Source organism: Misgurnus anguillicaudatus, chromosome 17, assembly GCF_027580225.2.
Source record: "Misgurnus anguillicaudatus chromosome 17, ASM2758022v2, whole genome shotgun sequence".
Classification (NCBI taxonomy): domain Eukaryota; kingdom Metazoa; phylum Chordata; class Actinopteri; order Cypriniformes; family Cobitidae; genus Misgurnus; species Misgurnus anguillicaudatus.
The window spans coordinates 39439883-39454510 of record NC_073353.2 but is presented as its reverse complement, the minus strand read 5'-3'; the positions used below and the strand labels follow the sequence as shown (position 1 = coordinate 39454510).

Genomic DNA, 14628 nt, shown 5'->3' with positions numbered 1-14628 from the left:
TTTATCAGCATAATATTGGTTGTTTTTAAACAATTATTGTATTAATTGTACATTGGCAGTGTCTATGAAAGATTTTACTTCATGGATGTGTGGACATGAGTGCATGTGCACCACATCCACATTAGTCTCTTGTGTGTGTATTATGGTTAAAACAAATGTTTTGTAGAGATTTACTGCTTCTGTATCAGCTATTATGGCAACCCCTAACCGCACAAATTATGTAGGTCTTCCTGGATTTCATAATAAACATTAAAAAGCCAATCAAAAAGGCACACTTGTGTCCCTCGCAATACGACTACCATTAGCTGGAGTGGCTCACCGGAAGTCTTACACAAAGGGGCTCAAAGATGGCGGCACACATTTACGTCAAAAGAAGACACCACGATTGCCTTGAAAATAGGTTGGTATATGGCCCACCCCTAATACTGGGTTGATCAAATGAACACTTTAAGAAAAATTAGAAATGAACTTTGCCAGGATAGTGCCATGAGATCTTTATAAGTAATGTAGATATCCATGAGTAATAATATATATTCTGTATATTCCACATTGTAATCAGAGCTATGCTTATAAAATAATCTTCACTTACAGTATTATTGACCGCGGGCACCATGTTGGAGACCAATGCTCTACCTTTTGACAAGCAGAATTTATACTTTTCTATGGCAGTCTATTTTTCAAGTCTTTTATAATAGTCTCCCCCTGCACATGACATTAAAATAACCTTTCTATATCACTCAGACAGTCTCTTTATGTTTAAGTGTGCAGTTCTCGTCCTGAATAATTTACAACATAGAGCAAACTTCATGGAGAGAGACAGAGGTCTGGATACAGACTACGTTTGCATTAAAGGTTCAATATTGAATGACGCAACAGAAAAAGCTCCTCTGCATTACAGGACAATCAATCAATAACAGCACAGAAAAGCAGCGCAAACGCTAACAGCTTCCTCAATCAGAGACGTGACTTGAATCTCAAGGAATCATGAAGATGTGTAACTTACACTGAGATGCATTATACAAATTGACTCTTCGTTTGATCTAAACGCATGCAAATCCAGCTTTATATCTTTTTTATAATGTATTATACTTTATAAAACCATACCATAATAATAAGTCTTTTTTAACACAAAAAGGATGCATTATATCTCCAAAACAGACATACTCTCATTATGGTTATCTCAACTCCATCTCCATTACACATCCAGCCATTACTACAGTAAACCAATTACACTACATCATGCCAGTAAATGTGATTAACTCTATGAGAAAGGATCAGATTCGAACCTTTGAGCAGAGCTTGCAAAATGGCAACATCAACGTCGCTGTTTTTCTCTTCGTCGATACGAAACACAGTCAGCAAATGTGGCATCCGGATTATGTCCTGAATCTAAAGAAAGTCAACATTACAACATGAAATATAAACTGAAAAAGATTGAAACAACAAATCTTTTGACTGATTATTTCAACTGAAGTGATTTATTTATGAATGCGAAATGTGAAATGAATCTTGTAGTGAAACTAAAATAAATAATTTTATTTCATCACCTTCTTGGTCCACTCAATGAACTGAGGCTCAGAAAAATTTTTGTACTCCTGTCCAAAAAACCTCTTCATCAGCTGTTTAATATGGACCACAGTGACCTTTGACACTGGCAGACCGGCCACCTGAGCGATGACGTCCGCCAAACGGCCAGATCCTTCCAGGACGACGCATGGCGTGTTGTTCAGCATTGAATTATAAATTGTCTGCGAGTATGAATATAAAAAAGATCATTTAGCAGGAATCTGAACATTTTTGGAAACCTTACATTTTTAAAATCTTACATTTAAAGTTCCTGGTCCACCCTCCAGCACCACACAGACCACAGGTATCGTCACACCACTCTCTATTAATAAAGATATTGTAAAGAGATAAGTAAAAAATACAGGGTTAGATTTACTAAACGGGGCAAATTAGTTTGAGAACACAATTCCAAAAAAGCGCAGATGGGAGGGGTAAGTCGCAAATTACATAACACAGACACAACAGCTGATTTCCATAATGACCAACGCAATTTACAAAAAGTAGCGAAAATTAGTTCAGGGTCGCAAATAAGCAGAGCTGATGAGGTGCGGGTAACACCTGATGCCCTTGAGTTCAGCAACACGGACATTGCAGATTAAAATTCTGGGTGTGCTAACGAAACCAAAGTACACTGAAAAGAACTGGAGGACAAAAACATTAAGTTTTGAAACACTTGGTATTGTCATGATCCTGCCCACCTGTCACAGTAATTCATAGTTCATGTGGCAGGATTGTGGCGGTACCCATTTTTTTTGTGGTAGCACATGGCCTTTTGTTTGGGCTGTGTGCTTCCGTGTCTTGTCTCTGCCCCCGGCCCGCCCGATTGTTTCCTTGTTAATTTTTCATAACTGGTTAATTCCTCTCACCTGACCTTCCCTCGTTATCCTGTTTAGCTTTTTAACTATAGAGGGTATGCACATAATGTCACAGCCAGCGAAAGGGACGGCGATTACGCCCACTGAGTGGCAAAAGACAGAGCGGAAGCATTTGAGTACAGTGTGACATCAGCGAAAACACGGTGAAAATGCACCGAAATGGGAAAAAGCTGTTTTGCGATAGACTTTACTAACAGATTAACATGAATTCGGAGCTATTGTTTAACAGACTGACAAAAAACACTGAAAAGGAGAAGTAAATTGATCGTTTATGTTAATGTCCACAGACCACAGGTGGGTTGACAAGTTGCTAGGGTCACTATCAAGAAGAGGTTTTACTTTCTACTTAAAGCAACACTATGTAGTTTTTTTACCTTTAAATAATGTCTCTAAAATTATTTCAGTGATAGAACAACTTTCAACTGGACAAATTGTACTGTTGCTGCAACCTGAGCAGCCTCCTAGCTGCTACAAGCACACTCTGAAAGTGGCAGTGGAGGGTAGGAAACACAGCCCCGCCCCTCCGCCTGCCTGCAGAAGAGTGTCTGATACCAGGAACTGTTGCGCTTTTCAACCACACGGGGGAGCTGTAAGTCATTTTTACATGGAAACTACATAGTGTTGCTTTAAAAGTATTTTTCAAGTATTTATTTTATCCGTGTTTTTCTTTGTAAAACATACATTCCAAAGCAAATAATCATAATTTTTATTCTATTACATTTCATAAATAAAATGTTTTTTGTCACGTCATAGTCTTATCTGTTAGTGTTATCAGTTTATATGGTGTTATTTTCTACCATGTTGGCTTTAGTTGTAAATAAACCTTTTGAGTTCATCATGTACCCGCACTTGGGTCCTGTTCCTTGCATATTCATGACAAGTATTGCGTGACTTCTCCTCGTGACCCAGCTTTCATTTCCTCCAGCAAATAAAAATAACATGGATTGGGAAACAATTTCTTTGAATAATATGTTCCTCTGAATAAACGTGTTGCGTGTTAAAAATCCTCTGCCTTGTACCAGACACTCTCTCTGATCTCTGCGATGCCTTTCCTATCAGCAACAATTACAGCTATTTTAAGCACAAAATGATTTAAGACATGCTTTTTTTGGTGTTAAATAATGATGCAAATACCAGTAATATATCAAACGCACAAACATTAGTAAATGGCTTTGCGTGTATCATTTAAATACTCTCCCCCATAAATTTTGCGTCAGAAATGGAAACTCCTAGAAATGCATATGCAAAAAGCTCAGTCGCAAAAGTAACAAGACCAAACCTTTTCAGCGCTAATGATCCACTGTGCTTCTTTAGTAAATCGCAGCAGTCGTTATTTAACGCCAAAATGATGGTCTGCACTGACACAATTGTTAGTAAATCTGGCCCTTAGTCATTTTTAAACAGCTTCAGTGATGTCTGCTACATTTGTAATTGATATAGTTTATAAAGAGAAATACTACAGCTTGCAGCACTTTACCTTTGTTCCCCAGTGGCTGCTCAGAGATCAGTTTCTCCAGTCGAGCCCGCAGTTCAATTTCAGCTCCATAACGTCCATGAGTGCCATCATCCACCAGAAGAAAATGAGAATGATTTATATCCAGACATGAAAGTGGTCCTTGACCCTGCTCATCCAGAGAGTAATCTGCTGGAAAACAACCCTGACAGAGACACAGCATGAAACATCAACATTACCAACATAAAAACACAAATACAAAAGCATGCTTAACCCTATTATTATTATTATTAATAATATTATAAAAGCATTGTTGTTGCAGAAGTCATAATGCTCATGAATCTTACAGCTTTCACACAATATCTGTCAAAATGAACGATCAAAACAAAGACTCTAAATCTTTGACCACATTGTGTTATTAAAATATTATTACACTTTACAGGTGTAATGTGGAGCATACGATACAGCATATACTGTATGGCCATTTAGTGTGAATCCAGGTGAGGTTTTATAGTTATTGCTCATATTTAATGTGTAAGTTGATGCAGGTAAATAAAACCTCTTACCTCAGCATTGATAAGTTTTTGGCGATTATGAATGATACCCCACGTCACCACACCGATGACCACGATCTGTCCCTCCATTGAGCTGCTACTGAGCGTGTAATCTCGCACGGCCATACCCACGTGTTTCATCACACCTGCATGTGTACCACCTGTCAGAATCCATGCACCTGACAAAAGTTAAAGGGGTCATAGCGTGAAAATCTGACTTTTTCCATGTTTAAATGCTATAATTGAGTCCCCAGTGCTCCTATCAAGTTAGAAAATGTGAAAAATATCAACCCAGTAACTTAGTTTTGGTAAACCATTCTCTGCAAGCATGTGGAAAAATAGATAATTGAAATTTGGCTCCCCTTGTGATGTCAGAAGGGGATCTTAATAATAATAATAAGGCCCCTTAATCTGCACTATCCAACCACGGCACTGACATTTAGTGCAGAGAGAGAGAGAAAAAAAATATTGACAACAGAATTGGGTTTCAATTTCAACAAACCACCAGTGTTAGCATTTGTTATCAGCTCATTTGCATTTAAAAGGACACACCCAAAAACAGCAAATTTTTACTCACACCTACAAAGTGCCAATTTTAATATGCTATAATAAATTATCTGTGAGTTGTTTTGAGCTAAAACTTCACATATGTACTCTGGACACACCAAAGATTTATTTGACATCTTTAAAAAAATTTCATTATACAGTATGACCCCTTTAAGAGTTGAAGTTTCAGAAGTACAGCCAGACTGGTGCAGGACAGATATATTTCTATTCTAATCCATTTATGCATGTATATCGGTGTGTAAATATGTATTTGTCAGTGAAGGCTAGGGAACATTTTCTCTGGGACACTTTACAATACTTTCAACATGTGACCCAGTCTGTGAAAACCCAGCTAAAGTCATCTTTCATATGTTTTCTATATAAAATCATAGAGTAAGGTCGTGTGAAATATTAACTCATTCACCGCCATTGACGAGTTATCTCGTCATTTATGAGTTCATATTTAACTAATAAATATGCCTTTCTGGACGAATTTCAAAGTGAATGTGTAACTGCTTTTATCCACTAGATGGCGCCAAACCGAATTTATCAAAAACGGAAGTTAAAAAGATTTAATGATTTATTTTAACTGCCTTTATGTTTGATAGTCATTCTGAGTCTGATCTCTAACATAAATTTCTTTACAAAAACGCAATTTTTTAAGCTTTTTACTCAAAATGTTGTATATTTGAAGAGAAATATCCATATTTCAGTGGTGAAATTAATTAGAAAAAGTAAATATATAATGAAATGTTTTTTCCCCGTTTTCCTCCTGTTTGAAAGCATAGGGTGTGTTCTTTAATTTGATATAATTTGTATGTTTATATATTTATAGATAATTTTTCCTGCAAGGAATTTTGTGAAAATTTTGTTAAAATCACAAAAATGCAGGTGGGCAACTTTTCTCAAAAAGGCTGGCAGTGAATGAGTTAAAGTCAGTGTGAAATTAAACTTTGATGCTTGAGACCTCATAATTTATATATTTTACACTGTAAGTCTACCTTATCACACTGTGCGACATGGATCATTTAAACTCGGGTAAGACAGGCATGTTCACTGTACGATGATGACACGGAAGCTTTGGTGGCTGCGTCACACGTTAGCGCAACATCACCAGCATGGTAAACAAATACCAGCGCGCAGGTCGTATAGCAGCAATCACACTGTGCGGTGATCATGCCGAATTTCTGACACTGTCAGAAAACTATCGTAGGCTATTTTTGGACGCAAGACCGGGAAAACGGCCGTCTTTGAATCTCTCTCATTGTACGACATAGGACCACCGATAAAGAGCAACGATCACAGAAATCTTTCGTCTGGGACAGCCAATTATTGTGCAGTGTATCCCGGGCTTTAAACAAACATAGACCATCAAAATTGTCAGTAATTTATACTACATCATGTTATTGTTTCTAGTATTCTTCTAGCACTAAATTTTGATTCAGAGTCGACACACTTTGATGTAGAGAGTACATCAAAGAAATATAGTAAGCTGTTATTAACTGACACAAGCTCTCTATATTGCTCATTTCTCGAAAGTATCGGATCAGTTATCTCCCTGGCATCGGCTCTGGGCACTTAGATGAGCAGACGCTGTTACCTGTGGTCTGGGCCACTTTGATGAGGCCACGCCGAAACTTATCCTTCAATTGACTCTTCATGCCGAAGTTTTTGGCCCCACCGGTCACTGATATCAGGAGATTGGGAAGACTTAGTTTCCACTGTTCTGTCATCAGCTGATAGAGATGCTCGGGTGGCGTGGCCGATGATATCCGAACATACTACACACACAAGAGTAGACCTTCAATAAGTTTCCAAATAAGTTTCCAAATATATATATATATATAAAAACAGGTCTAATTATACCGAGCCCCTAAGGCGACATTGGAGTAAAAAGTTTCATGTGCTCATGCGAAACCTTCATGTGCAGAATTTTTTTTTTTAAGTTTAGTTTCACGTGGTCATGTGAAACTTTCGTGCACGCACGTGAAACTATAGCGTGCGCACGTGAAACTTTTGCGTGCGCACGCAATAGTTTCACGTGAGCACGCGATACTAAATGCGTTAGTTTCACGTGCGCACACAAAAGTTTCACGTGAACACGCGATAGTTTCACGTGCGCACGCAAAACTACACTTTATTTAATTTTTATTCATGTCCCCTTAGGAGCTCCATATAATTAAGTAATAATTTTTTAATAAATAAAATTGCATACATTAAAAATAACACGTAATTTTACATTTTTGCTTTGTGTAATTAAATTAATGTCAATTACTCACAGATTTAGAATTTTGGTGATATTAAGATTCATTGATAGATAATGTCTAAAGCTTAAAAGACAATAAACAAGCTTTTCACCTTCCCCAATTTCTGTCCAAGCCCACCAAAACTAATATCTCCATAGGCATCAGTGGGTTCTTCTCTGATGTGTTTGTGATGACTCCACTCTTTCCCCAAATATTCCTCAGGTTTGATGGCCTCATCGCAGTGTTGGACCTTCGGGTATCCACACTTACAAATCCCTTCACTGTCAATTATAATTCATGTTATTTACACACGCACGCACACATTATCAGCAGTAGTTTACTTTGCAATCTCCTTTGTCAACAGACCAATAGAGATGAGTTTTATGTGTAATGCTGATACAAAGTAAACCTGCACATGATTGACACACATATCGCATTACATCATATTAAATGTGATTTAAAAAACGTGTAAAATGAAATTTAAAGGCACAGGTCACCAGAAATTTGAATAAAACTAAAACAGTTCAACTGTAATGAACAAAAATAACCATAAGTATAAATAGGCATTTGTGAGTTATTAAAGACTCACATAAATTGTTGTCATAAAGACCAATATCTAAAAGCTAATATCAACACAAAAAATTATATTCACTATTGACCTTTCCAGGAAAATCAGTAAAGACACACACACACACACACACACACACACACACACACACACACACACACACACACACACACATGCGCGTTGGTGTATGTGGTTTACAGGGACATCTCCATAGACGCAATGCATTTTATACTGTCCTAACTGTTATATTCTATTCCTCTAACCTACCCCAATCCCTAACCCCAATGTCACAAAAACCTGTTGCCAGTCTTTAATCTATGAAAAACTACCATTTAGTATGTTTTTTTAGCTTTTCCGTTTATGGGGACACTGTCTGTGTCCCCGTAAAGCACGTTTATAGCACAAACCACGTTAATAAACATGTCATTATACACTATTAATGTCCTCGTAAACCACATAGCCCAACCCACACACACACATAGATAGAGAGAGAGAGAGAGAGAGAGAGAGAGAGAGAGAGAGAGAGACACACAAACACATACCTAGCATCCTGCACATAGAAACAACACGTTTTCTTCTTGATGTTATCTTTAATCCAGGTGGAGAGAGAGGAGCGCTGGACATAGGGAGAGAAAAAATGACGTCGGGAACCGAGGTTATGCACGCGAACCGGCTCCACTATTGTCTCCTCCATGATCAACATCAGACACAGTGTAAGTGACCAAGAGATGAGAATGAGAAAGAGGGAGAGAGAGAGAGAGAGAGAGAGAGAAAAAGAGAGAGAGAGAGAGAGAGAGAGAGAGAGAGAGAGAGAGAGAGAGGGAGAGGGGGAGGGGAGGAGACTGCAGGACAGGACAAGCTACAGTGCATTCATTTAAATGAGGAGAGTGATGTCATTTACATGTCATTTACATGTGATGTCATTTACATATGATAAGAGCAAGACAGAGAGAATCTGACCCTGCATCCCACTTCACATACTATCATCATTAATTAGCCCCAGTGTCCTATAAACATTAATATTATTATACCTGCATGCAAAAATATGATTATAGATCTATTTCGACTTTATTCATATGTCTTACCTTCCCAATGTCTACCAGCAAATTGTTTAGTTGATGACTTCCAAGCTCGAAATGGCTGATATTTTTTGGGTAAACTTTCTCGCCTGATGAGCACAGCATTTCTGTGGACTAAAGTAATGACCATCATTCACTTACAATACACACAGAGTTATTTAACCCAAAGCAGATCCTGATTAAATCATATATCAGTCTGGTTTACATAGACTAACACAGATTGTACAATGTAGTATACCAGTATATAAATGGTAAATGGACTGCATTTATATAGCGCTTTTAACAGACCTATGGCCATCCAAAGCGCTTTACAATTAGCCTCACATTCACCCATTCACACACTCATTCATACACCGATGGCGGTGTCAGCCATGCAAGGCGCCAGCCAGCTCACCGGGAGCAGCTGGGGTTAGGTGTCTTGCTCAAGGACACCTCGACACTTTAACAGATATTACCAAGTGATATCTGTTAAAGCAATGATTACCAAGTATATTTTATTTCTATAGACACAAAAGAAAACTTAAAGCCATAAAAATACAGAAACCATACAGTGTAATTTAGTACTAGCTAATTAACTTATTTTAATAAATATAAAAAATTATATATATTTCAAGTGTGTGTGTGTGTTTTGTTTTTTAATACTTTTACCTTCATTTTTTTGGTCTCTTAACCAATCACAGGCTCAATTAAACATCAGAGTTTAAGGGTAAAGAAAAGGCACCAAAAATAACAAAACTGCACATATAATAATGCATTTAAAGAATCTGTTAAATTGTTCTCTGATTTCTACATAGCAAGTATGTGGCTTTATTAAGTGCAAAAAATATTTTACATGTCGATTTACAACCCTAGGATTTTCCCTTTACAATAAAATGGTCTATTATTAACTTATTTGAAAGGGTCATGAATAATAATGTTGATCTCTGCTCTGATTGGCTGTTTCTCAGAGCAGCTCCTTCAGTAGCTCTGTGTGTGTGTAAACAGATCTTGATTTTGATCTTTAGATTGTTAATGGACGTTTCTGAGTGGTAAGTTTGTGCTTTTTTTTCAGTATGGACTTGCAAACGTAGTAGAACTTCAGCCTAAATGCTAGAATATATCATTAACTAGCATATACTCCTAACTCAGCAGTCACCAGTTTGTTTTTAGCATTTAACAACTTGGTAATTAAATGTGTAATTTAATGTTGGTGTGTACATCTCGACCGTTGTAGAGATTGGTCTGTTTTCCAGCGGTCTTTTAAATGCACTAGCTTTACATAAGAAGGAGGAAACAATCGTGTTTCGTGTCATTATCATGTACAGAACTCTTATTATTCATCTACGACTACATAAATACAGTTTTACATTCTACGGCACCTTTAATGACACACTTGAGTCTGAGAGATCCATAGATTTCAGTAGATTACTGATGTATTTAACCACATGTTACCACAGTAATAGTCACTTAGTGACACTGAAAGCTAATGGCAGTAACAAAGTTTTTCACATGGATCAGATTACAAGTAGAAAAGCACAATAGCTTACAATGTCAGTCTTTAACACAATGACTGAAGATTTACTACAAAACTGAACTGCAAACACTGAATGTATTATAAAGCAATAAACTCTTAAAAATGAAGATGCTTTAAAAAAGGTTTTCACAGCAATGCCGTAAAAGAAACATTAGTCTAAGGTTCTTAGGAAAACCATTTCTTTCTTACCTTTTTATAATCTGAAGCCAAGTTAAATCAGTACAATAAACCTTTTTTGAAACAGAAAGGTTCTTTGGAGATTAAAGGTTCTCTATTGAACTATTTAGACAAAAATTGTTTTTTGAAATATTTTTAAGAGTGTACTCATAAAAATTCATAAAGAACCCACTGAGCCCCAATGTTCACCTTTAATGTGACATTAATGACGTTTTTCATTGAGATGCATGTTTGGTTTCTGTTGCTCGGAAAAGCTTCACAGAGTCCCATGTGACTATAAAGATGATTTCCGTATGCAAAGTCAAGAAAATGTGATGTACAGTATAGTACTCATATGAGACATGATATGATCTGAAATCTGAGACTGAATTATATCAACAGTAGGCTACTATATGACCTGAATGGTGCGGTTATTATAAATTAAGACAGATTTACCTTGAAGAAAATGATGTTGTTGCCAACCGTTCGTCTCTTATTCATCCCAATAAGAATCCCAATCTCAAACTGGTTTGGTCTGTACAGTATCTTACAGATTTTCACAAATTCATTGTTTATTGCACTGCATCATTCTCGCTTACACGAGTGTTAAAAGGACAGGTAGTGAAAGGAATGAATGTAAAGCACGTGAGGTTTGTGATTGGCTGTTGCTATGGTTATACAGACGCTACACCTGCAGTGCCTGAGACAGGGCCGGAGTGGGACTCATTTCCAGCCCTGGAATTTCATGCCTTAGACCGGCCCACTTTAGTTCACGACTGACTATTAAAATAATATCTTTAAACCCTCAGTAGTATAAGTCTGCAGTAGTGCACTGTTCTCTGCAGCCTTGCAATTCACTTTCAAATATATAATTTCATATTCCGTGCAAATGCAGGGAACAATTATAACAATTATAATTTTTGCCATAATCATGCAGCCCTACCATAAGACCATAATATTACTAAAGTAAACTTATTCAAAAACTAAAGGAAACAAATTTGTTTGTGTTTTCCTCTATATTTCTATTTCTAAAACATGGTGAGTCTTGAGATTAACTGTTGGGTTGATAACGTTTGGAAACCCCTGATATACAATACACAAGCAAGATTTATCAAGTATGCATTGGAAACAAATGGAAAAAATCTGTATCTTTTTTTTAGTACTTAGATCATGTCTATTGCTAAATAACGTAGGCCTACATTGTGTTAAAAAAAAGAAAACGTCATGGATATACTTTTGAAACTACTTTTTTCAAATAAACAAAAAAAAAATCATCAAATAGATTTTTGTTCCTCTTGCAATAAACGATGAATAATGACTATTCATAGAGAGTTCATCTAAGACTTGGATAAAAAAATACGTTTTGTAAATTCTTTTCCTTTTAGAGGCCAGCCCGTTTGTATTAAGATACGCTCAAGTTTATTTAAAATATAATAGACGCGCGGCCGGCAAGCGCACTCAAAAGACGCGCTCAAGTTTATTTTAAATATAGACGCGCGGCCGGCAAGCGCACTCAAAAGACGCGCTCAAGTTTATTTTAAATATAGACGCGCGGACGGCAAGCGCACTCAAAAGACGCGCTCAATGTTATTTTAAATATAGACGCGCGGCCGGCAAGCGCACTCAAAAGACGCGCTCAATTTTATTTTAAATATAGACGCGCGGCCGGCAAGCGCACTCAATATAAACGCGTCTGAAACAAAACTCGTGTTCAAGTAAGCGCTTTGAAAACCAGAAGACAGCGGCACGTCCTGCGTTTCCCATGCGTTTTAGATGTCAATGAACCCTAATGCAAGAATTCTTCCAATAAGTGGTCGGGACTCGGGACACAATCAACTTGTGCATAAAGTGGCGGGGACATCTCTCACCCGCAAATACGCGTCATCCCGGTGGCATGACAACACCGGCCCTCGTGGCCAAAAAAACAGACCGGCCCACCGGGAATCCTCCCGGTTCTCCCTATGGCCAATCCGGGCCTGGCCTGAGACGAGTTTATAGCTGTGTCCCAATTCACCTTCTGTTTTTATTTTTGTGTGTACTAATGATTTAATTACATAATCATCATAATCATTTTATAAACATTATTGATTATTTAATACTATTATTATTACTATTATTATCAATTTCATTATTTGATCATTTTTATCATTACATTATTGTTTATTCATTATATTTCTATATTTTATATGTCTTATTACTTTCATTGTTGTTTAATCTCATGTTTGTGAAATTTCATGAGCTTCCCTGTCTGTGTAAACAGAGATAGATAAAGAGAAGGTTTATAGAAACCCCAATGTGAAATGGGATGTTGTTATTAAGCAGATTTGGTGGTATAACAATTTATGCTCGGCAGACGAAGTTTGAACATTGATAAATATGCAACTAAGACTGTTCAATAAACTCTGTTCCTATTTTGCAGCGTTTATGTGTACTTTTAAAATATTAGGCTACTTAAAGCAATAAAATAGCGTTGTGCTTTTTGAGATGACGAGAGATGATGTGCGCTGGGTGGCGTTGCCAAGTCCTCTGCTTTTTTGAGTTCAGATTTATGCTATGTTTAAACGGTTTCCACCAGTTGTTATTTTCCCTGCTGGTTAAAGATGAAATAATTTTGTTGATTGGTTATTGATATTTGGGCTGTGGACAGTCACTGGGATGCTTTTGAGCTAGTTTTGAATGTCAATTCGGATGGCTTTGATGCGCGAATCTGGCAACCCTGGCTGTGCGCTTGCGCAGACGTTCGGTTCGGATTCTATAGGATGTACATGTAAATGAACATTTTAATCAGATTGCAATGTTTAGGGTGCATGTAAACTGTATCGTCGTAACCTTCCATCATTTTAAGTATAGTCAGATTTACACAATTTTGTGCATGTAAACATAAGCAGTGACTTGCCTGTGGACATATGGCCAGACATTGCTTTTCCTGACATGTTTGTCTTGCTTAAAACCATCCCACCTTTGTAGAAGACAAGGCTCATCATAATGGAGGTTTTTAATGAAGGCTCACTGACAAAACTTTGCAATTACAGAGCATAAGAGTATTCATTGGTGATTTTTTTATAGGATTTTTATACCAAAATTGTACATACCTGACATATGGCTAAGTTACTGATTTACTTCTCCTTTCAGTGTTTTTTGCAGTCTGGAAAAAGACCGCTCCAGATTTTTGTTGAATCTGTTAGCACAGTCGATCACACAACTACTTTTCCCATTTTACACGCGTTCTTCACGCTATGCTAATCCTGACGCTCAGAGGTTTTGCAACTCTGTGGGCATAACCGCTGTCACTTTCGCGGAAGGTGTCGTCACGTGCATGCAATCGGTCCTTAGAAGGTTCATCTTGTTAAAAGTCTCTACAGCGATGATAAAACCCAAATTAATTTTAAACGGTCTTGAACTGATTGATAAAAATGCAATAACAAACATATCTGATCTGTATTCCAAAAACAAAATAAATTAACACCTAGAGGAAAATTATTTTGGGAATTGTATTATTGAGAATATTAATCGGAAGATGGGTTGGTTAATGAATTCCCTTTAAATATTGTATCAATAACAAAACTAAAGAAATACATTTTAAAGTTTTGCATACCCTGTTAAATCAATAATTTAAAGATAATCTAATATTGATGATTTATGTTACTTTTGTAAAATTGAGAAAGAATTGTTAACACATTTATTTTTTTATTGTAAAATTACCCAAATGTTTTGGAAAGAATTGGCAGACTACATTTTTAAGCAAGTAAAGGATAAATACTTTTTTTATTTAAAGGATATTGTGCAATATAAAAACAATGCTAACAAAGGTCTTGAGTACAAAATTACACTAGTCAACATTTGAAGTGCATCAAAACCTTTAATAAAAAATTACATAAAACCAATCACTAATACCTGTTCTTGGCTTAGGACAAGTTTGATAAACTTTTTTTGATCCATTTCAAATGTTGACTAGTATATATACACTGTAAAAAAATTCAGTAGAAATTACAATGTTATTGCAGCTGGGTTGCCGGTAACCCACCGCAGATTCAAATCTATGCTATCCACTGGCAAGAGTTTGCTCAAAGCT

General features: G+C 36.8%; 1 protein-coding gene across 3 annotated transcripts in view; it reads right to left on the bottom strand.

Moving 5' to 3' along the window:
* LOC129451610 (transient receptor potential cation channel subfamily M member 2) overlaps positions 1-13859 on the bottom strand; it is a 50590-nt gene extending 36731 nt beyond the window's left edge. Inside the window, exons 1-10 of one of the 3 annotated variants that reach the window (XM_073854750.1) lie at positions 13649-13859; positions 8894-9001; positions 8351-8424; positions 7353-7521; positions 6595-6775; positions 4461-4627; positions 3919-4099; positions 1827-1888; positions 1548-1748; positions 1287-1389 (exon numbers count right to left, since the gene is read on the bottom strand). In XM_073854750.1, the coding sequence (XP_073710851.1) occupies positions 1287-1389; positions 1548-1748; positions 1827-1888; positions 3919-4099; positions 4461-4627; positions 6595-6775; positions 7353-7521; positions 8351-8424; positions 8894-8992 (1237 nt within the window). In that variant the 5' untranslated portion in view covers positions 8993-9001; positions 13649-13859. Of the gene's footprint in view, positions 1-1286; positions 1390-1547; positions 1749-1826; positions 1889-3918; positions 4100-4460; positions 4628-6594; positions 6776-7352; positions 7522-8350; positions 8425-8893; positions 9002-11012; positions 11123-13648 lie in introns of those variants that run through there. The other 2 variants (XM_073854749.1, XM_073854748.1) reach the window with 2 other exon arrangements.
* Between the last annotated feature and the right edge of the window lie 769 nt (positions 13860-14628).